This window comes from Aquarana catesbeiana, linkage group LG04 (assembly GCF_042186555.1).
Source record: "Aquarana catesbeiana isolate 2022-GZ linkage group LG04, ASM4218655v1, whole genome shotgun sequence".
Lineage (NCBI taxonomy): Eukaryota > Metazoa > Chordata > Amphibia > Anura > Ranidae > Aquarana > Aquarana catesbeiana.
The window spans coordinates 623360210-623387125 of NC_133327.1; the positions used below are offsets into that span (position 1 = coordinate 623360210).

Consider the following 26916-nt stretch of genomic DNA (forward strand, 5'->3'; position numbering starts at 1 on the left):
GAGTCCACCTGTATGTAATTTTATCTCAGTATAAATATAGCTGTTCTGAGAAGCCCTCAGAGGTTTGTTAGAGAACCTTAGTGAACAAACAGCATCATGAAGGTCAAGGAACAAACCAGACAGGTCAGGGACAAAGTTGTGGAGAAGCACTGTTCGATCCATTATCTGAAAATGGAACGAGCACAACTGCAAACCTACAAAAGACATAGCCGTCCACCTAAATTGACAGGCCAGGCAAGGAGAGCATTAATCAGAGAAGCAGCCAAGAGGCCCATGGTAACTCTGGAGAAGCTGCAGATAGCCACAGCTCAGGTGGGAGAATCTGTTCACAGGACAACTAGTATTATTACTATCCCTGGGCATGCTGGGACTGTGATGTCATAAGGCGGCGTGGTCAACATCACCCGGTGACCACGCCCCCTTATGACGTCACCGTCCCAGCACGCCCAGGGAATGTGACGTTATAAGGGGGCAGGGTCACCTACTATATAAGTCATTGCGCACCGCTCACAAAGCATTACAGTGGGAGAGAGCGTCGTGTCAACATCGGAAGAAGAGAAGAGGGAAGAAGACGACGCAGAAGTACGGGCCACCGCTAGCAAAAGAGCGGCAGAAGATAGCGGAGGAGCCGGCAGAAGAACTGAACACCGGGAGAAGAGGTCGAACTCTGGGAGAAGAGACCGGAGATCGGGAGAAGAACTGGACACCGGGAGAAGAGGCCGGAGACAGCGGCGAAGTCGGAAGAAGACCTCCGAAGTCGGAAGAAGACCCCCGAAGTCGGAAGAAGACCCCCGAAGTCAGAAGAAGACCCCCGAAGTCGGAAGAAGACCCCCGGAGCTGTCTAATAAATTACTTTAAAAGCCTGTGTAGTGTGTTTTTTTTATTGACAGGGGCACCCACCCCCCCATGTTGAGGGCATGTGGCCTGGTACGGTTCAGGAGGGGGGGAGCGCTCGCTCGTCCCCACCCCCTTTCCTGACCGGCCGGGCTGTGTGCTCGGATAGGGGTCTGGTATGGATTTTGGGGGGACCCCATGCCATTTTTTCGGCGTAGGGGGTTCCCCTTAAAATCCATACCAGACCTAAGGGACATCGTCGCCTCCCCCTCGTGCTTGCCGCAATAGGAAAATTTGTTTTTCCTATTGCAGCGAGCGCGAGATGCAGTACCATGCCCTTGCGTCGTATCTGGTCCATCGGACCAGCATAGAGACGAATGGGCTTTCCGTTAGGAACTGAGTCCAGCAGAGTTACGATGTAAAGATTTGAAGCAGGTTTCAAATCTAAAATCCGCCGGATTTCCGAGCGAAACGGTCCGATGGAAGTCCGATGCAGACCACACACGGTCGGATTGTCCGTCGGAATCGGTCCGTCCGACCAGTCCGGTCGGAAAGTCCGCCCATGTGTACACGGCATAAGAGTCAATTTTATGTGTGTGCTGCCCATTCTAATTTCTCGCCCTCCTGAGTCCTGTCCCTGAGCTACTTACTATATGGAAAATAAAATAATAAATATGTATTTTGCACATTGCTAATTGCATATTGTACTGGTTTGTAGCCTAAATACTGAAATTTGCACTTAAAACTGTAATTTTGTAACTCTTGGAAATGCCAGTAAAAAGTTGTCTGTGTCAGTAAATTTGGGTGTCATGTCAGTAAATTTTAATTTGGTAGGTTGGCAACACTGCCTCCCTTACTCTATCCAAAATGGAAAAAAAAGGTTTGCCTTTAGGTACACTTAAACAAACACAAATGTAAAGCTGCAAAAAAAAACTATAAGAAAATATTTGAAATCAGCAGGGCTCTGATTTATATATGTAACATTATACTGGTGATTTATTTCAACTCCAGTAGGCCTGCAACTGGCTTGTTCATTGATTATGCTTCCTTCTCCCTGGAGAGCTGGTTCTGACGAGCTCATTAGATTATTTAAAAAAAGGCCTGGATTCTTTCCTAAATGCACATAATATAACTGGATACTAATATTTATAAGTAATGTTAATGCAGGGAATATCTGATTGCCTCTTGGGGGATCAGGAAGGATTTCCCCTGCTGGAGTAAACTGGATCATGCTTTACTGGGTTTTTTTTTTTAGTGTTGATGGAGGTTTTCTATTTTTGTGCGTGTGTGCATGTTTTTTTTTTTTGCATGTTGGTTGAACTGGATAGGCTAATGTATTTTTTCAACCAGATTAACTATGTAACTATACCTCTTGGAGATGAAGACATACATGGGACTGTGGAAATGACAACAGACATGGTGCTATCAGAGCTGAGGCAACTTTGTTAAAGGCTTAAAGATGGCAGGGGTAGTGAGGGGTGGAGTTGGATGGCAGGTGAGAGCAGATGTGTAGGGGCATCAAGATGGAAGGAACACGGTATAAGAACAGGAGGGTGTTGAGGGGAGGTGGGTGCAGAGGATGTGGGTGAGCATTGTCTGAGAGATGACAAGAGAGATGGGGCTGTGGGTGGTGAAGACAAAGTGCAGTTGGAGGTAATGGCTTGGGGGAGGAAGAGACAGTGGGAGGTAGTGAGTGGTAGTGAAGGTTGGATGACAAGCAACACAGGGAGTGTCAGGTGTGTAGAGGCATCCAGATAGGTTTATTCAGGAGCAAGTGAGCTGGAAGTCAACGGAGGGCTGGAGTGCTGGCATTGTAGCCACCTTTATTCCAGCTTCATTTACCTAGCCCCTGACATTGCTTTCCCTGTTCACCATCCCACCCCCCCCCCACCCACACACACACACACACACACACACACTGTACCCACCTGTCCCCTATTTCTGTCACATTTTGCACTATGTTCAACAGACCAATGCTACTCTGCACCACTGGTGCATTCTCTATATACAACACCCTTCTATCATTTCCCTCATCAAGGACCAGTGACCCACAATTGCTTGTTCTCCAGCACCCCCCACCACCCCACCAGCCGACTGTCATGATGCATCCTTGCCAATGCCATCTAAATCCACTGCACCCAACCTCCCAGAATCCCTATTGCTAAATCCAATTCAGTCAAAATAGCTGCTATTATTATTATTATTATACAGGATTTATATAGCGCCAACAGTTTACGCAGCGCTTTACAACATTAGGGAGGAAAGTACAAGTACAATACAATTCAATACAGGAGGAATCAGAAGGCCCTGCTCGTTAGAGCTTACAATCTAGGAGGGAGGGTCAAGTTATACAAAAGGGTAATAGCTGTTTGGGATGAGCTAATAGAGAAAATAGTGCAGTTGTTAGATGGAGGCAGGATAGGCATCTCTGAAGAGGAAAGTTTTCAGGGATCGGCTAAAAGTGGATAAATTTGGAGACAGTCTGACAGATTGGGGTAAGGAATTCCAGAGGATGGGCGAGGCTCGGGAGAAGTACTGGAGGCGGATATGGGAGGAGGTGATGAGGGAGCTAGAGAGCAGGAGGTCCTGGGAAGAACAGAGAGGGCGATTAGGTTGGTATTTTGAGACTAGGCTAATGATGTAGCTGGGGGCAGAGTTGTGGATGGCTTTGTAACTTATTTAATTCGTTGGGCGAGTGGCAGCCAATGGAGGGATTGGCAGAGGGGGGTAGCAGACACTGAGCGGTTTGTAAGGTGGATGAGTCTGGCAGCAGCATTCATGATGGACTGAAGGGGGGATAGTCTATTTAAAGGTAAGCCAATGAGGAGGGAGTTGCAGTAGTCGAGGCGAGAGATAATCAGGGAGTGAATCAGGAGCTTTGTGGTTTCATTGGTTAGAAAGGGACGTAGTTTAGAGATGTTGCGGAGGTTGAGGCGGCAAGCTTTGGAAAGTGATTGGATGTGGGGCCGAAAGGAGAGTTCAGAATCCAGGATAACACCTAGCACCCTGACCTGTGGGGACGGGTGGATGATTTTGTCATTGCTCTTGACAGAGAAGTCAGGGGAAGAGGCACGTGAGGGAGGAAATATTATAAGCTCGGTTTTGGACAAGTTGAGTTTGAGGAAGTGGTGTGACATCCATACAGATATGTCGGTTAGTAAGTTAGTGATGCGTGAGGAGACTGATGGGGTGAGTTGAAGGGTGGAGAGATAGATTTGTGTGTCGTCAGCGTAGAAATTATATTGAAAGCCGTGAGAGGCTATCAGCTGACCCAGGGAAGAGGTGTAGATTGAAAATAAAAGAGGTCCAAGAACAGAACCTTGGGGGACCCCGACAGAGAAGGGAAGAGGAGTGGAGGAAGTAGAATTGTAAGTGACACTGAAGGTGCATTGGGATAGGTAGGATGAGAGCCACTGAAGAGCACAGTCACGGAGACCGAGGGAGTAAAGTTTTTTGAGGAGGAGGGGGTGGTCAACCGTGTCAAAGGCAGCTGAAAGATCCAGAAGTAGGAGTACAGAATAGTGTCTGCTGGTTTTTGCAGTTAGTAGGTCATTTGTGAGTTTTAAAAGAGCAGTTTCTGTGGAGTGTTGAGGGCGAAATCCAGATTGAAGGGGATCAAGAAGGTTGTTTTTAATGAGGTGGTCACTCAGCTGGTTGTATACCAGGCGTTCAAGGAGTTTAGAGGAAAAGGGGAGCAAGGATATAGGGCATAGGTTTTTAAGATTGGTAGGGTCCAAGGACGGCTTTAAGTATGGGGGTGACCAGTGCATGTTTTAGAGCATTGGGGAAGACGCCAGAGGTGAGGGAGAGATTGAAGATGTGGGTTAGAGAGTGTAGGATGAAGTCAGAGAGATTAAAGTGTGGGTTAGAGAGTGTAGGATGGAGTCAGAAGGCGACCATAGCATATGAGAGGAAATAGGGTCCAGGGGACAGGTGGTTAGGTGGGCGATGGAAAGGAGTTTAGCAACTTCTTCGGTAGTAGCAGATTTGAATAGGGGGAGTGTCAGTTTTACCTGTTGACATGGGGTCTTAGCTGGGGGAGATACCTGTAGAGCGGAGATTTCATCACGGATTGTATCAATCTTGTTTTTGAAGTGATTAGCGATCTCCTGGGCAGTGAGTTGGTTGGTGGGTGGAGGCGGTGGATGATAAAGTAGAGAGTTGAAGGTAGAGAAGAGTTTATGGGGACTAGATGAGAAGGTGTTAATAAGAGCTGTAAAATAGGTTTGCTTGGCAGTGTGGAGGAAAGAATAGTATTTTTGGAGGGCAGATTTGTATTGGTTGAAGTCTTTGAGAGACTTAGTCTTGTGCCACAGACGCTCAAGAGCGCGACTACATTTTTGAGAACTTTAGTGTCATCTGTTTGCCAGGGTTGTAGGGGTCGAAGCCTGATTCTGCGTGTAGTGAGGGGAGCAAGCTTGTCCAGGGTGGAGGACAGGGATTTATTGTAGATGGATGTGGCTTGGTTGGGGCAGGACAGGGGAGAGATTTTGTCATAGAGGTGGTCAGTAGCAGAATAGAGGAGAGAGGAGTTGAAGTTGCGAAAATTTCTACGGGTGATGGTTAGGCGATTGGAGGGAAAGGTGGTGGTAGACAGGGGGAGGGAGAAACTAATAAGGTGATGGTCGGAGAGGAAAAGGATTGTTTGAGAAGTTGCATGGAGTGCATAGGTAGGAGAATACAAGGTCAAGGGTGTTGCCATCAGAGTGAGTAGAAGCTTGTACCCATTGTTTTAGGTCAAATGAAGAGGTTAGACTAAGAAGTTTAGAAGTAGCAGGAGTGTTTGTATTAGCAGGGATGTTGAAATCACAGAGAAGGATTGTGGGAATTTCTGAAGGGAGAAAGTAGGGTAGCCAGGCAGAAAACTCATCAAGGAAAGTTGATAATGGTCCAGGGGGCCGGTAGATCACAGCAATTCTTAGGGAAGTAGGAGAGAATAGGCGTATACAGTGGGCTTCAAATGATGAGAGAGAAAAAGAGGGAGGAGAGTGAATAACCTGGAAGGTGCATTGGGGGGGATAGGAGGAATCCCACTCCACCTCCCTTGCGTCCATTAGGCCTAGGGGAGTGAGTCCAGTGAAGGCCACCCTGGGATAGGGAAGCAGGAGAAGGGGTGTCATATTCGTGGAGCCAGGTTTCGTGAGAGCAAGTAGATTGAAGGAATTAGTGACAAAGAGGTCATGAACAGCAGTGAGTTTGTTGCAGACAGAGCGGGCGTTCCAGAGGGCGCAGGAGAGGGGGAGGCTGGTGTTGGGAAGAAAAGGAATGGAGACTAAATTGCGTAGATTGCGACTACTGCCAGAGGGTGTAGGGTGATGGGTGTGTTGGGCACAGTTAAATAAGGGAGGCCCAGGGTTTGGGGAAATATCTCCAGCGGTTAGGAGAAACAGAACAGTAAGGGAGGTAATATGAGAATATGATTTGTATGAGGGGACATGCTTCAGTATCCTGGGGGGTTTGTTAGCAAGTGGGCTTAGAGTAAGAAAGAGGTGATGAGTGCAGTAATAGGGGGAGGGGAGAAGTGAGGGTTATATGAACAGATTGTGGGGTGGAGCAGAGGGGTGAAGAAAAGAGAGTTTGAGGAGAGAGGCAGCAATTGTGAAAAGGATGAGAGGTAAAGAGAGCATGTTTCAGAGAGGAAGGTGAGTTAATTTGGAATTGAAGTCATCTGCAGTCTGTTGTAGTTTGCTTTTTGCAAATCGCTGAAGTGCAAGAGCAGAAGTGCCACTTATTTAAAGAACCCCACTTCTTTGGAAGAACCCCTGTATGTGCAGCCCCCTGTATGTGTTCCCCCGTAAAGAAGGCCTTGTTTTTATACTGTGTGTTGGGTGTGGATAGAATCTGGCAATTAAGGGCATATCAGGAACACAGCTAGCACAGCATAACTTTCACTCCACAATCAAACTGCAAGGGGACTAAAAGGCCAGAATTGTAAAGATAAGGCAGCCAATAATTTAGGTAAGACTTAATGGCGAAATAAACATTGAAATAATGTGAGCATGGCTACAGATGGAGTTGAAACAGTGGTGACAAACAGATTTACCAAATATGCATTTGAGCAGTCAGTCAATGTTCAGTTTAAAAGGTATATGGAGGTATAAACGCAGGTTTACCAAATATGCTTTTGAGCAGTCAGTCAATGTTCAGTTTAAAAGGTATATGGAGGTATAAACACAGGTTTACCTGTGAAGAGAGAAGAAAATGTTCTATGGTCTACATCTTTTTTTACTAAACTAATACTGTACTCTGGATTCATACGATAAGCTCATGTTTGCACACCTGGCCTGAAATCTATGCAACTGGCATTTTGCACACTGAGCTACCACCAGAAATGTAGCATGTCGCATGGGGTGGCCAAGAAGAACGGTATGGGGATATTGTTGAGAAAGAAAGCAGTATTGGAAAAAGAGGGTGTTGAAAAAGGGGAGGTGGAAGTGGGGAATTCTTGTCCAGGAGAGACAAGTCAAGAAGCTGTGGCAATCTAGGCAACTTGCATAATAGCTGTGTGGAGGAGGGGGTAAAGCAGAATGCAAGGGGTGTGGGGGATTCACGGGCAAGAAATCTAGAAGTGAGGAGGTGGTTGAGAATGCAGTATCAGAACCCAAGGTTGTTGGGAGAGGAAAGGTGGGTGCAATGGAAGTGGGGGAGATTTGTCCTGAAGTTGATGGCAGACATGGGGCTATGGGAGGTGAGGCAACTTGGATAATACATAGGAATGGGTAGTAAGGGGTGGAGCTGGATAGCATGAGAGTGCAGTGTCAGGTTGTGCAGGCACCCAGATAGGGAGATTCATAGGCAAAGGAGCTAAAAGTCAGGAGAGGACTGGGGTGTTAGGGTGCTGGGAGTTGCAGGAAGCTAACACGGAGAAGCTAGGTGAGAGGGGTAGCAGTATTAGGGCTGCAGGAAGTAAAGGGGGTGACTACAGAACTGTAGGGTCACATGGGGAAAACAGATTGGGTAAAAGGTGTCAGCACAAGGTGAGGCAACTTGGACAATAGTGGAGGAGTAGGATGTGGAGCTGAATGGCAGATGAGTGCAATGTCAGGTGTGTGGGGACACTCAGATGGGGACGGGGGGCTGGTAATTACGGGCAGCATGGTAACAGAGGAGCTGAGTAAGGGGAAAGCAGTATTATGTGTGAAAGGAAAAAGGGTGGGGGGAGAGCAGGTGTGTAGGGTAACATGGGGAACTCAGTTTGGGGAAAACGGGACAAAGGTGGTGGGAGACGAGGGGGGGGGGGCTTTGGCATGTGAAGCAGGGTAACATACACCATACAGCTGATGAGTGAGGGAAGTAATATAGTGGCACCTGACTGTAGGTGGGTGTAGAACTAATGGAATTGGGAGAGAAGGCGGAGATCATTGAGAATAAGCAGGTGCAGGCTGATGGCAGAAAGAAGACTGTTGGTTACTTTGATCCAGGGGGGGAGCATTGGGCATGCACAGTTGTATTGCAGGTACAGGGTGACTTTGGCATGCTGCTGGGTGATGCAAGCTGGACAGGCTGCTGTGGAAAGCAACACGCCCCCCTCCCACACACACACACTTTTACTCCGTGCAATCTTTCCACAGCTCTACCAACCCCCCATCCCCCTTCAAACCTCCAACTGGGTTCCCCTAGCACATCCATGTCATGTTTCTTTTTTAAGTCAGATATTCTTTATTTTGGTCCATATAAAGGTAAAAAACTACCAGTACTTCCAATGATTCTCAGCCTAAAACTACTTTCCTTCACCCAGCACAAGCCACAACTCCCAGTACCATTTAGCCAGCAGACTTACTACCTGCCTGTCACGCTGTATCCCCTCTCAATGCTCCCTACATTGACTGCACACAACCCTTCAAAATCCTAGATTTTTTTTGTCTAAAATATTCCTCTTTAGATTTTAGTTATGTAAAACCACTTCTAATATCAGCTTTATAAAGCAGTAAGACCCATCCAGGATTAGAGTCAGCTGTGCTATTTTTGTTTAAAAAAATGTTTAAAGATGATTTGTAATTTTTATCTTAATTTCTTGATTGGTAAAAAAAAAACTTTATTAAGTCTCCATCTGTAGGGGGTATTAAAATGCAGGGGAAATTTGAATATAATGAAAACATTTTCCTGATTGGGTGAGGTTATACTGCTACAAATGAGATTTTTAGTTTTTAGGGAAATACACAGTACGTGTTAAAGTAGAACAAACACTTGCTAAACATGATATGTTCAACTTTCCTTTCTGTGCTATAATCTGCTTTTATAGCAGCCTCTGCCTTTAGAAAACCCTTCCATGGAATGCTTGTACCACACTGAGCATTACTGTACATGCACAAAACCAGTGCAGGCGATAAACTTACTTTGATCTTGAAATCCATTAACTCAAAGTGCAAGTTAGAAATATACTTGTCCAAATCCCCGCTGAACTTCACAATGTCCTCATCTTTCTTAGCTTCGCAGTAGAGAACCATGGATTTCAGTTGCTGGAAGCAGGGAGTTAGGCTCTGATACATCGCAGTTTCCTCAGAAGGGATGTTAATACCATAGTCTTTAGCAACAGAGTACAGCTGGATGATGGTATTATATTGTTTCTCGAAGGCAGGAAGGTCCGAAGAGATCTGACCCAGGAATGTCAGGTGCTCCACAAACTCTTCCACGTTGATCAGTATCAGGTTTAGCTTTTGCAATGACTTATGTATGACCTGGAAGAGAGTACAGATATATTCACAATCTTGTAGGAAAATAAATACAACATGTCAGCTTGGAGACCAAGTCTACCTTTTATGCATTTTCTATTGGTAGCATATTTGCAGTTCCTTACCCATTGTCTAAATTACATCACCATTTCTTTCTTTTTCACTTTTATGTTTACTTTACTCTATTTTTCTGGATCCGTTTTTGGCAGCCATTACTGTACATAGAGGAGCCCCTCTGTGTATATAAACAGCTGCTGCAGATCACATAATGTTGCCTGTAACTAAGAGTGTATAATGAAAAGTAGGAGCAGTAACCAATTACTAATTTGTCCCTTAGTCTTGATAAGGTAGCTTCAATCCATATTGTGTCCATCAACATAGACTGATTTAAATATTGGGTAACTTTATAAGCATAGAATGTTATTCCCCTGCATAGTGGAGCTCTAGAATCCAATTGGGTGTGCTGCATTCATATGTGAAAGCAGGGGTACATACCCCCTTTAGTGAGGTCCCTGCCCTGGGTGGGTACAGTGGGTGAAGTATGTCATCCCTATATAAGCTAGAGCCTAGCAAGATTAGCGCAGGTCCGCAATACTCTACAGCATGGAATGTGGTCCTCAATACAATGTATTTCTAATCATGTATCTTCTGTGCAAATATGCAAAGTAAACTAATATGTGTAATTATACACAGTATTTAGTGCAAACATGAAAACTAAACTAATACATGGGTGAATAAATCAATAATATGTTATGAAAACTGATTAATAAATCTATGAGTGATATTTGTTAATATATAATCAACAATTAAAGTGCAACATGTATATGTGCAAATATGCATAAACAGGTTGTGACACCAAATATCATAAATAAGTCTCAAAATTAATAAGTTGAACGTTCTAATACCATTAAAAGTGCATCAATAATATAATATCCCCAAAAAACAATTTTACAATATTCTTTGTATATATAATGTCTCTTCAAGCCAATTAAACACCAAGTGTTCAAATAAAAACATGAGTCCTTCACCAATATAGATTTGCTGTTTGAGATTGTGGATCTTTTCAATGAGCTCCAATCACTGCTCCGCTGTATTATCTCAATCACAGACGGATCTTGCCATGGAGTATGTAATGAGCGAGGGAAAGAAGGAAAAATGCTTCTCATAGCGTAATATTGTTCACACAGGCATTTAATAAAAGCAATTATAGTTTCCGCTCACATATTTCAAGTGCCCGTCTGGCACTAAGGATAACACGCTCAGCTCAGTTGATCATTGTTTGCTTCCGTTATATCACATAATACGGGCTAGCAAGAACCATAACACTAGCAAGAACCATCGAAGTAGACCTCAAAAGGTGAGATAAAAAAGCATTTAGCTGGTTCGGCCGCAACAACGTAATGAAGAAAAATGTTCTCCAATGCCTCTTATATTCCCTTCAAAATTTCCCAATTCAACACCCCAAGGGATTTTAAAAAGACCTACACACCTACTTTCTGAAATACATATGAGCAGAGGAAAAATCCAGAGTAGGAAGTGTAATGATATCACGTACTGAACACACGAAAAGCTGTAGCTAGCGGCCATGTTGTTCGGGAATCTTACGTCAGCCATGACAGTCTTGGCTAACAGTTACACATTACAGTAGACATCTGAACTCCCTTCCTTCTCCCTTATTTCCAGGAATGCATAGGCTTAACTCAGAACACTTCAAAAGAGTTGTTATCTCAACATAGAGGAAGAAGAACCCAGGCTTAGGTCTGTGCAAAAAGCTAAATGTAGGCCTGGCAGGATGTCCAGGCCTATTGTAAAACCATAATCAAATCCCTTAAGAATACATAGCCTGCTATCAAAGGAGGCTCAAACTTATTGTAGGTCTAAAAAGGGCACACAGAGCCAGACTAGCTGGTTGGAAGCTGAACAGTGGGAACCTTGAGTGGAGAGTGTGAACAAGTTTTGCTTTTGACTGCTGGTGATTGCTGTGTTGCATTTTAAGATCCTTTTTGGGGTTTTTCCTTGCAGCTTTGTTAACTTTTTTTTTGTCACTTTTTAAACAGCCTTTTTTTTTCTTTCCTTCCTTCAGCCTACTAATTAAGGGGAGTGTTTAATTGGTCACAGGTGCTTGAGGCCTATATAACTTTCTGTATAACTAATTTTGAGCCTGCCCATCTTTGAGCTTGCCACCTTTTTGCTTGCTGGAAAAAAAAAAAAACCAGAGTTGAAAACAGGAGGTTATAACAGGAGTCATCAAACCTGTATGTAGCATCTGAAATGTCCTGTTAGTAATATTATTATTGAAACCGTAGGGGTGAGCGTAGACACTGAAAAGCCCTGCAAGTGTCAGATTGCATGGGAGATTGAGCAGAGCAGTCATAATCAGTTAACATAAAAATTTTTTTACAGAAGACTGACTGTGTCTAGCAGTGACGCTGTGTATTGTGGAGTAACTGTTTTTGTTGAGTATTTTGATATGTGACGGCGTCGTAACGCGTAGGGAGTGCCCGGAGCGAGAGGTACACAGGAGGAGAAGTGAGAGGGCGCTGAGAGCGCCACACAATCATTGTAGTTTCTATTTGTTTTTAAACCATTTGTCACAATGTAAGAGTCCACTATATACATTTAATAAATATCCTTGCACTTTTAATATACTACACTAGTGGAGCCCCCTTTCTTTTCTCCTTTCCTTCCTCTTACCACGGTGTTGGTAACACCAGGGCTTTATAGGAATTTCAGCAGAGGATCCTAAGGAGAAATCTACAATCCACCTACTGATTACTCACAACAGTGGCAACACCTACAGACCCGGACTCACAGATGCATAAACTAATCAGCTTTGAGGTGAGAGTTCTGGGAGACCACATCTAATTTATCTTATGAAGTTATATATGGGCAATACCACTATGTTCTATTACTAAGAAGCCAGCCATTGGAATTATATTTTATCCCATGTTCTTACTAGCCTTTCCATTCATCCTATTTTGGACTATTCACTATATTGCACAAATTGATTACGTTTGGCACATTATTTATCAGTATTTTTGTTATTATTCACCAGTTATATTGAATTTTGTACCAGTCAGGAGTATATGATCACTTGTTTTTAGTTTTCATATTCTTTCTGGATGCACTATATGCACTTTAGTAGTCCTATTATAATTGTTTTCACAATATCATATCTAGAGGAGGTTTCCTCAGACAATTGGATCACTGCGCTCACTCACAATTGGATTTTGATGCACTTAGCTCATTTATTATTTAATATTTTTTGTTACACATTATTGATAGGCCCGAGGAAGGAGCGTAGCTCCGCAAACGCGTCGCCTATCCCAGCACAGACCCGGAAGTGACCCCGCTCCCCGGATTGTACACAGCGCGTTCCAGCGACAGGACACAGCAAGTAAACAGCAGCGCACCCTGTCAGAAGAATAGAACGCCACCGCACGATGTGACTCTATACCTCATCTGGGACACCTGGCATGATTATCTCACTCTTTGCACGCCCGTTTACTTGTACCCTTGTGAGTACTTGATTTTAAAGATACATTAAATTTGTTTTTAATACTACACTTAGAGTGGCGCCATTGTTGTTTTTCTCCTTCAGTACCCAGAGGATTGCTTCATCCTAATCTACAGGGCTGCCTTCTACAGTTGTTGTCTATGGACTAATTCAGTTTTAGTTTCATTTTGGACTTTAGCATTTTAGACTCATGCTGATTAGCATAAATTTATAATTTTATTTTTATTTATATTCTCTTTATTAAGTTATGTAACCACCCTTCAGTCATTCATTTTCTTTGTATTAGAGCAATATATGTATTTTTTGGGGGGCTCCAACTGTTTTATATTGGTTGAATGTAGCGCTCACATGTACATGTTGATAGCGCGAAGGACACATAGTACTTGAGTATTTTGAGTACCTGTGTATTGTGAGTGCACGCGGGCAGTGAGTACACGAGTGTTGCAAGTGCACATAGTCTGCGAGTACACGTGGTCTGCGAGTGCACGTGGTCTGCGAGTGCATGTGGTCTGCGAGTGCACGTGGTTATCCAGACATAGACTGGGCGGAGGGAAACCAGCATTCGTCTAAGGCTCGCCAGTTCCTAAATTTCATGGGTCAGATGGTAGACGCACCAACAAGAAACAAGGCGTTACTAGATCTACTGATTACTAATAATACAGACCTGATCACGGATGTGGAAATACGGGGAAAACAGCTCAATTGGCTTCAATATAAATCACACAAATAGGAAACAAAAGGGAAACACAAAGACACTGAATTTAAAAAGAGCCAACTTCCCTAAACTACGAACCTTGCTAGAAGATATAAATTGGGATAAAATCTTAGAAACAAAGAACATGGAGGAGAAATGGGTTTACTTTAAGAGCATATTAAATAAGGGCATTAGCCAGTGCATCCCATTGGGAAATAAATTTAAAAGAGCGAACAAAAGTCCTGGATGGATTAACTTCAATGTAAAAATGCATATAAAAATAAAGGAGAAGGCCTTCAAAAAATACAAGGCTGAGGGATCATCATCAACATTCAGACTTTACAAAGAATGCAACAAGATATGTAAGGGTGCAATTAGGGCGGCTAAGATAGAACGCGAAAGACACATAGTGGAGGAGAGCAAAAAAAACCCCCAAGAAATTCTTTAAGTATATAAACAGTAAAAAAGGAGGACAGACCATATTGGCCACATAAAGAATGTGGAAGGACATCTGGTTACAAAGGATGGGGAGATGGCGAAGTTATTGAATGTATTCTTCTCCCAGACCATTGTTCCTAATTTTTACTGACAGTCTACTGACTGGAATTGAACCAGCTGATTGATTGGTGAAAAGTCAATGTAGCACCAATATTTAAAAAAGGGCCAAAATACATCCCTGGAAATTACAGACCTATAAGGCATTCAATCATAGCAGAGGACGGGAAGAGAGGATGGGAGAAGACATCGAGGAGCTGTCCCACCACCACTGAGACAGGGTAAGTACAGACGGGGGGGGGGAGGGCACATTGGCAGCATTTGGTATGGCACAGTGGCTGCGTTTGATGGGGCTCAGTGGGAGCATTTGATGGGGCACAGTGAGGCTACATTTGATGGGCACAGTGAGGCTGCATTTGATGGGCACAGTGACTGCATATGATGTCACAGTGGCTGCATATGATGGGCACAGTGGCTGCATTCGATGCTGCACAGTGGCTGCATTTGATAGAGTACAGTGGTTGCACAAGATGGGCACAGTAGCTGTATTTGATGGGACACAGTGGCAGCACTTGATGGCACAGTGGCAGCATTTGATGGCACAGTGGGAGCATTTGATATGGCACAGTGGCTGCGTTTGATTGCATACTGGCTGCGTTTAATCGGCACAGTGGCAGCAATTGTTGTGCACAGTGGCGGCAATTGATGGGCACAGTGGTGGCAATTGATGGGCACAGTGGCTGTGTTTGATGGTACAGTGCCGGCAATTGATGGGCACAGTGGCTGCATTTGATGGCACAGTGGCTACGTTTGATGGCACACTGGCTGCGTTTGATGGTACAGTGGCGGCAATTGATGGGCACAGTGACTGCGATTGAGGTACAGTGAGGCTGCATTTGATGGGGTTTTTTTTTTCCAGAATTGTTCAGTTTGTTTGCGCCCCCCCAAAAAATTTTGAGCACCAGCCGCCACTGCTAGGGTCAAGGATGTGGAGCTCATGGAGAAAATGACTGCTAGAATAGGGGATAGCCTTGAAGACCACGATAAGGTCTGGGAACTGTGGCATCTCAGGGAGGACCCGCCTTGAACTTGTGGCGGAGCTAATGTGATGACCTTCTACTTTTCCTTTTTCTTTTCTGCCCTATCTTCTTCTTAATCCCTCTTCATATTAATCTCTTTCCTCTCCATGCCTTATTTTATGTCATATCAGATATCCTATATCACTTAATATTGTTCTAATGTTCCAGCAGAGATATTATATAACTCTAAACTATATTATTTGCAGTTGATCTTTCCGTGTTTCTCTCACGATGTCATTACTGCTGATAAAACATAGATTGTGAACTTTGTAAATGACTCTTCCTTTCTCATTGCGATTTCGAACATTCACACTTTGTTTTTGTTTTTTTTTTGTACTTTTTCTCTTCTGTGATAACTAATAAAACTGTTATTTGGGAAAAAAATGTATTCTGCTCCACAAATCATTACTCTTTGGTGTCTCATACTTTATTTCAGAACTCCTTCCCTCTGCTGCATTCATAAAATATAGAAAAAAGTACATGAAGAACTTCATTATTTGCCACATCATCTGCATCTGTTCTACTTATAAATGATAACATTTCTACAAAATGGACAAATGTTCTGCTTGGAGATAATAAAGTGCTGTAGAATATTTAGGCACTGTATAAATTAGGAATATGTATAAAAAATAAATATCCTTGAATTTTGCCCTTAGGCATACATGCTAAACAGGTGAAGTCACTATGTGCAGACTTCTAGAATACTCCTGTGGTCCTTGTTACTACCACTCCACGTATACTATTTGGAAAAAGATTGGGGAAAAACCTGTTCATTACACTATATGGGCAAAAGTGTGTGGATACCTCTCCAAAGTATTGGGTACAGGTAAAGTGAAGGGTACTGTTAATGCTACAGCATACAAAAACTTTATAGATAATTATGTTTCCAACTTTTCCCACATTCGGAGAAGGCCCTTTTCTACTCCAGCGTGAGTCCTGTAACCCTGTGTACAAAGCCAGCTCCATAAAAACATGGTTTGATGAGTTTGGTGTGGAGTAGAGCTGCACGATTCTGGCGAAATTGAGAATCACGATTTTTTTGCTTAGAATAAAAAGATCACGATTCTCGTGGCGTAAAATCTTTCACATTATACAAAAAAATTGGGCTAACTTTACTGGTTAGTTTTTTTTTTAATTCATTAAAGTGTAATTTTTCCCCAAAAAATTGCATTTGAACGACTGCTGCGCAAATATAGTGTGACGCAAAATATTGCAACAACCACCATTTTATTCTCTAGGGTCTCTACTAAAAAAAATATATAGAATGTTTGGGGGTTCTAAGTAATTTTCTTGCAAAAAAAATTATTTTAACTTGAAACCAACAAATGTCAGTAAAAGGTTAAGTGTTTAAGTCGTTAAACTTCCCTTATTTACACACTAAAGTGTATTCCTTTGATCTAAAGGACAAATGGTTACAATGTTTATACTTAAGTTCTACTGCTAAAGAATGTTGTGATTCTTAGCACACCCCCCCCCCCCCCCTTTATTTTTTTACTTTCTTTTGATGGCTGTCGGCTTTAGCAGTGCAGAGAGAATTCTCTGCATAGAAAGAATTGGGAAATACTTTGTCAAGATTGCAACGGTAAAAAATTGTGATAACGATTCTCAACGATTAATCGTGCAGCTCTAGTGTGGAGGAACTCTAACAGCCTGCACAGAGCCCTGACCTGAACCCCCCCCCCCCCAACTCTTCTTGAAAAATTTAGAACGCTGACTGCAAGCTAGGTCTTCTCATCCAACAACGGTACCTGACCTCACAAATGCCTTTTTTGGTTGAATGGGCCCAAATTCCCACAGACACACTCCAAAATATTATGAAAAGCCTCCCCAGAAGAGTAGAGACTGTTATACTTGAAAAGCAGGCATCAAAAAGTGCCTGCAAGCACATGTTAAAAGAAAAGTTCAGGATTTAAAAAACAACATTTATACTCACCTAGGCGGATGCAGCATTGATCCGATGCTGCATCTGTCCCCTGCTGGCCCTGCAGTGAGAACTGAGCAAGCAAATACTGCTAGTCGCTCAGTTCTCCCCCTCCGCTCTGAGCAGAAAGCCATAACTGTCAGTCAGCGGCTCTATGCTCTCCCCTCCAGTGCTCACTGGAGTGCTGGGCTATGGGGGGGGGGGGCAGGAGGGGCTGGCTCAGGGTGTCAGAGGATCACTGAGAGCCTGAGCCAGGTTCCAGTCCAGACTTCTGGGTGGATACTGACCATATGGTTGGGATATTTCCCAAGGCTGGACCAGTTGAGTGGCATCAGCCGACGACATGTGAGTGAGCTCAGCCAGTGGTGGAACTACCAGGGTTGCAAAAGTTGCACTTGTGACCGGGCCCTGGTGTTTCGCCACTGTCATGGACCCTAGTGGGGTTGCTGGCCGCAGGGCTGAGCTGAAAGCATCTCTCTCCTTCAGCCCAGAGCTGTCACTGACAGTCCCCCCCCCCGCCTCCCTCGTACAGATGGGAGAGGAGAGAGCCAACCTGCTCCTTCTCCTCCCACTCCCCTCCTCCTGTGTGCATAATGGGACATGTGAATCTAAGCAGCTGAATTTGATCATTCAGCTGCTGGGTTTGACACTTCCCATGGTGCACACACAGGAGGAGAGGGGCAGGAGAAGGAGCAGGTCATCTCTCTTCTCTCCCTTCCGTGTGAGGGAGGAGGGGGAGGGGACGACTGTCATTGTAGGCTCTGGGCTGTAGGAGAGACACTCTCAGCTCAGAGTCCTGACACTAATAGGCAGCACTGATGGGCAGCACTGATAGACAGCAACTGATGGGCACTGATAGGCAGCATTGATGAGCACTGATAGGTGGCACTGATAGGCAGCATTGATTAGCTCTGATAGGCAGCACTGATAGGCTGCACTGATAGGTGGCATTGATGAGCTCTGATAGGTGGCACTGATAGATGGGATTCATGGATCAATGATAGGCGGCACTGATAAACGGCACTGATAGACGGCACTGGTGGGCACTGATTGGGCTGCACTGATAATCAGGGCACTGGTGATCAGTGCCCTGATTATCAGTGTAAACAATGTGCTGACAGTCTTGCTGGTTAACGGCTCTCCTTTCCTCACACACACACCGTAGGAGGAAAGGACTGCTGATAACTGGCAAGTCTGTTTACATGTGATATGTGACTGGCTTTTTACCATGATCTAGGTGACTAAAGGACACCTTTTTATATTTAATAGAGTTAAAAAAAGTGCAGAAAATTTTTGATGAACCCTTGTACATCATTATTTACTGCTTTATAAACCACTTCCCGCCTGCCATATAGCAGAATTATGGGCAGAAAGTGGTTTCATTATCCTGACTGGGCATCATATGACATCCAGCAGGATAAGCCGAGGGAGCGCGGTGATCGCTGGTGTGGGATGTCAGTCTGACACACCGCATCTCTGATCTAGGTAAAGAGCCTCTGACGTAGCCTCTTTACTATGTGATCAACTGTGTCCAATCACAGCTGATCACAGTGTAAACAGGAAGAGCCATTTATCGACTTTTCGTCCACTCGCACTGACAGACACGAGTAGAGGACAGACGTTCACCTGCTCCCTGAGGGGGGATCTGCCGTGATTGATTATCAGTCAAGCCACCCCCCCCGAGGATGCCCACCCATGACCACCAGGGATGCCTACCAGGTATGCCCACCCATGACCACCAGGGATTCCAATCAGTGCCTATTAGAGGTGCCAATCAGTGCCCATTATAGATGCCAATCAGTGCCCATCAGTAATGTCTGCCAGAGCCTCATCAGTGCTGCCTATCAGTGCCCATCAGTGCCCGTCAGTGCCGCCTATAAGTGCCAATCATTGCCACCTATAAGTACCCATCAGTGCGGCCTTTCAAAATTTTCAGTCTTTTTTTATTTGTTTAGCAAAAAATAAAAACCCCAGTGGTGATCAAATACCACCAAAAGAAAAACGTATTTTTAAAACAGCTTACCTGTAAAATCCTTTTCTTGGAGTACATCACGGGACACAGAGCACCATAATTATGACTATGTGGGTTATACGCTTACCTTCAGGTGATTGGACACTGGCAACCAATAGTAAGACGGTTCCTCCCATATAACCCCTCCTATACAGGAAGTGCCTCAGTTTTGTAGCAAGCAATGATGATCCCAAAAAGAGGGGAGGGACCTCTGTGTCCCGTGATGTACTCCAAAAAAAGGATTTTACAGGTAAGCTGTTTTAAAAATCCGTTTTTCTTTATCGTACATCACGGGACACAGAGCACCATAATAATGACTATGTGGGATGTCCTAAAGCAATGCATCTGAGGGGGGGGGGCACATTATCCCTAAGCCCAACGGGCCTGAGATTATAAAGCAGCCTGCAACACACTGTGGCCAAAACCAGTCTCACTTTGAGATCTCAAATCCACCTGGTAAAACCTGGTGAACGTATGAACTGAAGACCAAACGGCTGCTTTGCAAACCTGAGCCATAGACACCTGCTGGCGTACTGCCCATGATGCACTAACCCCTCTAGTGGAGTGTGCTCTTAAATCCCGGGGTGGGACCCTGCGCTTTAATCCATACGCCTGGACAATAGTCTGGCGAATCCACCTGGATATAGATGAACTTGTTGCCGGCTGTTTTTTTTTAGGACCCTCAGGCAAGACAAAAAAACAGTCAGTTTTCCGAAAAGGAGCGGACATTTCCAAGTAAACTCTTATCGCTCTCACCACATCCAGTGAGTGAAGCGACTTTTCCTCCCTAGTTTTAGGGTATCCTGATATCCTGATTCAAATGAAATTTGGAGACTACCTTCGGTAGAAAATCCGGACGAGGACGCATGACCTCTCTGTCCTGATGAAGAACCATAAAAGGTTCCTTGCAAGAAAGGGCGGCCAATTCTGACACCCTTCTAGCCGATGTTATAGCCACTAGGAAAACTAATTTCCTGGTCAATAGGACAAACGGAATATGCCTAATAGGTTCAAAGGGCTGACTCTGTAAGGACACAAAGGTGGTTTAAGCGGTGGCCTCAGGTGCGTTACTCCCTTGACAAAGGTCCACACCAAAGAATGGGATGCAATTGGTCTCTGGAAAAAAACAGATAAGGCCGAAATCTGTCCCTTAATTGTGCCTAAAGCGAGCTGCAAGTCTACTCCTGTTTGGAGAAAGGCGAGAACTCTTCCAATCGTATACCTATGAGGGTTCCATTTCCTTTTATCACACCAAGAAATGTATGACTTCCATACTCTGTAATAGATAGCTCTAGAAACTGACTTTCTAGTGTTTATCAAAGTGGACAAGACTGAACCCATAATATCATGGTCTTTCATTAGTCTGGTCTCAATAGCCAGGCCATCAAATTAAGCGACCGTAAAGAAGGATGGAATATGGGCCCTCGAGACAACAGGTCTGGGCGGCAAGGGAGGACCAACGGGTCCCCTACTGCCAACTTTACAATCTCTGAGTACTATGATCTCCTGGGCCATGCTGGGGCCACTAAGATCACTGGCTCCTGTTCCTCCTGTATTCTGCGTAGTAAGTGCGTCAGAATCTGGATTGGAGGAAACGCATATATCAGAGAATACTGATCCCAAGGAACCACTAATGCGTCTATCCCGACAGCAAGCGGATCCTTGGTCCTGGATACAAACCTGTCCAGTTTGCCATTGAATCTGGATGCCAGCAGATCCACATCTGGGGCCCCCCAGTATTGGCAGATCTGTAGAAACACCTCGGGATGCAGGGACCATTCTCCTGGTAACAATTTCTGGCGACTAAGGAAGTCCGCCTGCCAATTGTCCACCCCCGGGATAAACACTGCTGACAGAAAAGGCACATGTTTTTCTGCCCAGGTTAGAATATGATCTACCTCTCTTTGGGCTGCCCGACTCCTGGTACCTCCCTCGTGGTTGATATATGCCACTACTGTGGGGTTGTCGGACTGGACTCTGACAGGAAACCCTTGCAACCTGGACGTCCAGAATCGCAGGGCCAGACAAACTGCCCGAATCTCTAGTAGATTGATGGGCAGAGTCCTCTCTGTCTGGGACCATACTCCCTGAGCAGATGCTTCCTCTAGGACTGCTCCCCAGCTGAGAAGACTGGCATCCGTGGTTACCACTTTCCACGCTACAGGTGGGAAAGACCTCCCCCTTTTTAAGTTGCTGGTTCTTTTTTAAATTCCTTTATTTTGATATACAGAAGGCATAAAAATACAGTTCGGGTTACAGCAGGTCACTTAATCCATACATTCCTATTGTTAAATCATATACAGTAAAACTGTAGACCAAGATCAAGTTGTTTACCAAACAAATATGGTAGCATACATGTGTTCCAGCCAAAAGTATATCCTTTCCATACATATTATAACAAGGTTGCCTACAAGTGGGCCTCCTTGCAAAAACCTTAACCTGTTTATGAACAGTTTTGAAATATATTATAATATTTAAACCTTTAGAGACAGAAATGTCTTTTGCTATACAGGTGCGTGTTTCTTGCTCACCTTAAATAATATCTTCACATTATATTTGTTATCGCCGTCACCACGGCTGCTTAGTGAGCGGTCAGAACAAAAGAAACTACAGAAAAGAAAAGAGTGGGAGGTGGGGAGAAAAGCGGGGTAGGAAGGGGAAGGGGAGGCGTGATGGGGTGAGAAAGGGGCAAGAAAGAAAAGGTTGTAAAGGTATGGTCGCGACATCGCCCCCAGCTTGGTCCCATCCGTCACGCCCCAGAGGGATGTGTACAGGTATCTGTTTCAGTGGGGTCCATGGGGTTATTCTCAGGTAGATCAGGATTGTGTCTGGGCTAGGTCCTGTAGATATGTGTCGGTGCCAACAAAATATCTCCAGGGTCTCCATTTTTCCATAAATTGTTCCTCTTTGGTTTGTAGGGTTGCCGTCAGTTCCTCCATACGTAAAATACAGTTAACTTTTGAGTACCACATGACCCTGGTCGGAGGTAGGGGACTCCGCCAGAGCGCCGGAATGCATGTTTTTGCTGCGTTCAGGAGTTGCATTGTCAATGTTTTCTTGTACTTTTGAATCGGTCTCGTGGTCAGGTGTAGGAGGCATGCGGCCGGGTTATCCTTGAGATCGACCGAGGTCAGACTTTGGATTGTTGAAGTCACCCCCTCCCAGAAGGGTCTCAGGAGTGGGCACGACCAAAAGACGTGAAGCATACTTCCCGCTTCCCCGTCACACCTCCAACACCTATCCGACAGCGACGGGTTCATTTTGTGTAACACGTATGGGACTCTGTACCACCTGGTCAGGATTTTGTATCCCGCTTCTTGGTAATGACTCGCAATCGATGACTTGTGTGCCAAGACCAAGACCTTCTCTCTTTGCTGGGTGGTGAGCTGGGTCCCCAGGTCTCTTTCCCATTTCAGGAGGAACTCTGGAGTTGAGTCCTCCCCTTGTCTCGTAAGGATACTGTATAAGAATGACAGTGTGTGTCTTATAGGTTCCCCAGTTTTGCAGAGAGATTCCAGAGGAGTGTGGCTACGAGGGACATAGGGTATTTTCTGGAGGGTCTTCAGGTAGTGTCTAAGTTGAAGAGTACTGAGACTGTCTAATGGCGGGTCAATGAGTCTGGAGAGGGTGGAGGTGGTTGGGAGTTCTCCCTGGGGCCATATCTCACCCAGGGACTGTTTCTCACGACTCGCTAATTGTCTCAATCTGCGACTTGTGAGTCCGGGGGAGAAGTCCGGGTTACCTATAATAGGAGTCATGGGGGAGGGCAACGGTGATACGTCTGTGGTACGGAATACCCTCCTCGCCACCCGAAGGGTGGCACCTATTAGCGGGTGTGATTTCATGTCTGCCGGCGGAGTGGACATTAGCCACGGGGATGGGAGTAAGGGCAAAGAGGAGTCTTCAATTTCCATTTCTACCCGTTGTTTGGAGTCTCTGTTGCAGTGCCAGTCAGCAATCCTGGCTAAATGAACCGCTTGGTAATATCGAAAGATATCCGGGAGACCAATGCCCCCCTTTTCTTTGGGTTTAGTCAGTGTTTGCATTTTTGTTCTGGGGGATTTATGAGACCAGATAAACTCTCTGATGATAGACTGAATTTGCTTAAAGAAAGTAGTTGGTAACTGGATCGGTAATGTTTGAAGTATATATAAAATCCGGGGTAGGGCCATCATTTTCAGGGCGTTACAACGTCCAAACCAGGTCAAGGTAAGTCTGTGCCATGTCTGGAGATCTATCTTAAGTCTCTGAAGTAGGGGTGCGAAGTTGCTGGTATAGAGGTGTGCCAAGTCTGGGGTGATGTCCACCCCCAGGTAGCGGATAGATTTCTCCGCCCACCTAAAGGGAAAAGATTTGCTCATGTTTGTTGCTACCTTAGCTGGTAATGTGATATTCAACACCGCGGACTTGGCACAGTTGACTTTGAAGTTTGATGTTTCCCCATATAGCCGAAGAGCTGACAAAATGTTGGGCAGAGTGATCTGAGGGTTGGAGACAAAAAAGATCAGGTCGTCGGCGAAGGCCGCGATTTTATGATGACCAGAGGGCTTTGCAATTCCCGTTATATTGGGGGTCCTTCGGATGCTACACATGAACGGTTCGAGGGTCAGAATAAAAATTAGTGGGGACAGGGGGCACCCCTGCCTCGTCCCATTTGAAATGTCGAAGAATTCCGAACGCCGCTCGTTGACCCGTACCGCCGCCGAGGGAGTCGAGTACAAAGATGATATCCAGCCTCTCATGTTTGGGCCCATACCAATATGCTCCAGGGTGACCCGCATAAAATGCCAGGCCACCCTATCGAAAGCCTTCTCTGCGTCTGTGGAGAGGAGCAGAAAAGGCTTTTTGACTGATCTCGCTTCATGTATGAGATTGAGAACTCTAATGGTGTTGTCTCTCGACTCCCTCAGCGGCACAAACCCTGCCTGATCTAGGTGGACCAGGTGTGGGATATGCGGCAGGATTCTGTTGGCCAGGATTTTGGAAAATAATTTCAGATCCACGTTAAGCAATGCAATCGGGCGATAATTACAGCAGTGAGTCTACCATGTTAGTACTACCCTCCTTTAATGTGTTGTACGCTTTCAGAAAATGTGGCGATAGGTTAGGCCCAAAGGTCTGGTAGTAGGTCAGGGTTAAGCCGTCCGGCCCCGGTGCCTTCCTGGGCTTCGTTTGTGCCAGGGCTAGCGATAGTTCTTCCTGAGTAATGTCCGCTTCAAAGGCATCACTTATATCAGTTGGCAAAGTAGGCATACCCGAGGACCTGACGTATTCACCCGCTGACCGCTCCTTCTCCGCCAATAATCCAACAGGTTCCCCCTTGTGCAAATTGTATAACTGTTGGTAGTACTCAACAAATTCGCTGGCTATATCCCTGGAGGTATGGACCTTTGCCCCTTTTGAGGTCATTATAGATGGAATGTAAGTGCGCTGTCTCGGGACACGAAGGAGTCTGGCCAACATGGTACCTGGCTTATTGGAGAATTCAAACATAGATCTTCTGGCCCAAGCCAGATTCTGCAGCGTTTTATGGTACAAAAGGTCCTTCAAATCCCCCCTGGCCTTCAATAAAGCCTTGAGGTGTGTTTCGGCCAAAGACTTCTTGTGTAGCAGCTCGAGAGACCGCACCTGGGATATCAAAAGATCGATCTGTTTGGTTCTTTCCCTTTTTTTTGCAGCCCCTATCCTAATTAGTTCACCCCTTATTACACATTTATGGGCCTCCCATATTGTCATTGCGGACATCAAGGGGTCTGTGTTTTCTGAGAAATAATTGGTTAGTGCCCTACTTATCTCTGTACGTACTTCAGGGATTTGTAACAATGACTCGTTTAGTTTCCATGTTGGGGGGGATCTGAGTTCCGTGTCCCAGCATATGGTTACATGCGTGGGAGCATGATCAGATAGGGAAATGTAATCAATTTGGGATGAAGTAACATAAGGGAGGTCTTTATGCTGGATCTGGAAGAAGTCTATCCTGGAGTATGTTCCATGCACCGCGGAGAAGTAGGTATAGTCCCTCTCCTCCGGGTGCATGATCCTCCAGGGATCCACCAACTGCAGGCCAATCAATTCCTGTTTGAGTTTTTTCAGGTAGGCGAAGGACAAGTGAGACGCTCCTCTCGAAACGTCAAGTAGAGGCTCAGGGGCAAAATTAAAATCACCGCCCATCAGGAACAAACCCTTTCGGAATTCTAGGATTAAGGGAATGAGTGATCGCAAGAAGGACAGGTGGTCAGAATTAGGGAAATAGACGTTGACCAGGGTCACTGTGGTATTTCTGATTTTGCCTTTTAAGAGCAGGTAGCGCCCAAGTGGGTCCGCTCTCTCCTCCAACAGTGTCCACGGCAAAGATCTGGCTATCAATATGCTAACCCCCTTCGATTTTGACAAAGGGGAGGGAGCGTGGTACACATTGGGAAAATCCCTGTTGCGAAGTCTGGGAACTGCCGACTGTTTGAAATGCGTTTCCTGAATGAATGCCACCTGCGAGCGTGTTTTTTTCAGGTTTGAGAGTAATCTGGAGCGTTTTTCCGGTGTCGCCAGACCCCGGACGTTGAGGGAGGTAAATTTTATCTCTCCTCGTGTGCGCGAACCCGAGGGAATTCCCGGGGGGGCCATGCCGCGTACCAATACCAAGCAAAAAAAAAAAAAAAATGCTCAGAGAGATATAAAAGGGGGGGGGGGGGGGGAGGCAGAGGAGGAGTAGTGGGGAGGACTGGGAGAGAGAGAAAGGAAGAAGGAAGTGAAGCTAAGAGGAGAGAAAGAATAATACTAGGAAGGACAAATAAATTATCCAACTGTTGCTATACTAAGCCTTGCGCACGTATGCGCTACCTATTAGTGGGTGTGGAAGACTAGTCTCTGCGACACAGCGGGAGACGTGTCGACAGGAGAGAACCGGTATAATAATAGATATCAAACTATTACCGTGATAAACGGAACATGAAATAATAAAAAGACTAAAAACAACTCTCTATTGCTATGTGTAGAACCTTCAAGCCGCGTGTATGTAAACCCCTGTAGAGCAGTTCACATAAACGCACAGTGGAACACATACACCAACTCTCTGTCTGCCACCTAGCTATCCTAGTGAACTCAAATGTCAAGTATCAGAACAGTAATAAGCTATACACAATTCTGTGTCTTTGAAATCAGGGCACCCCCAGCGCCGCCACCCCATGTCCCCAACAAAAAATGAAGGAGAAACGTTAAACGGAGGGTAACAAAAATGCCCCCTTTAGGAGTGCGGAGACATGGGGGGGGGGGGCACCGCGATAAGGCCTTAACAGCATTTTGGGTCTAGACAACCATTTTAGGCATTACATCTCTGCACCAAGGGGCAAGGCATCCCAGTAACATGCATATATAATGAGCCCCTTAAACTATACATGACACACTCACGGAACCGTGTGGATATGTTAAGAGCTCAGGAAGGACAGTCTAATCAAGATTCCGGTGAGGTGAGATTGTCTCTCGGGGATATCCTGGATCTTGAGCGCCATTGTCGTCTGCTGGGTCTTTGGGGTCTTGGTGATGCAGAACGTGGGTTGTTGAAGGTGGTTGGGAAGTCCAGCCAGTTGGGTACAGAGAAACCGGGGATCGCCAAGAAACCAAACAGGTCAGGAAGCTGGTCCGGCCATCGCAGCACAAAAGAGTTGTTCCCTTTCAGGACAATCAAGTGAAAGGGGTG

General features: G+C 45.2%; 1 protein-coding gene across 1 annotated transcript in view; it reads right to left on the reverse strand.

Moving 5' to 3' along the window:
• DNAH14 (dynein axonemal heavy chain 14) overlaps positions 1–26916 on the reverse strand; it is a 415539-nt gene that overhangs the window by 278558 nt on the left and 110065 nt on the right. The window contains 1 exon segment of the mRNA XM_073628322.1: positions 9171–9512. Within this exon segment, the coding sequence (XP_073484423.1) occupies positions 9171–9512 (342 nt within the window).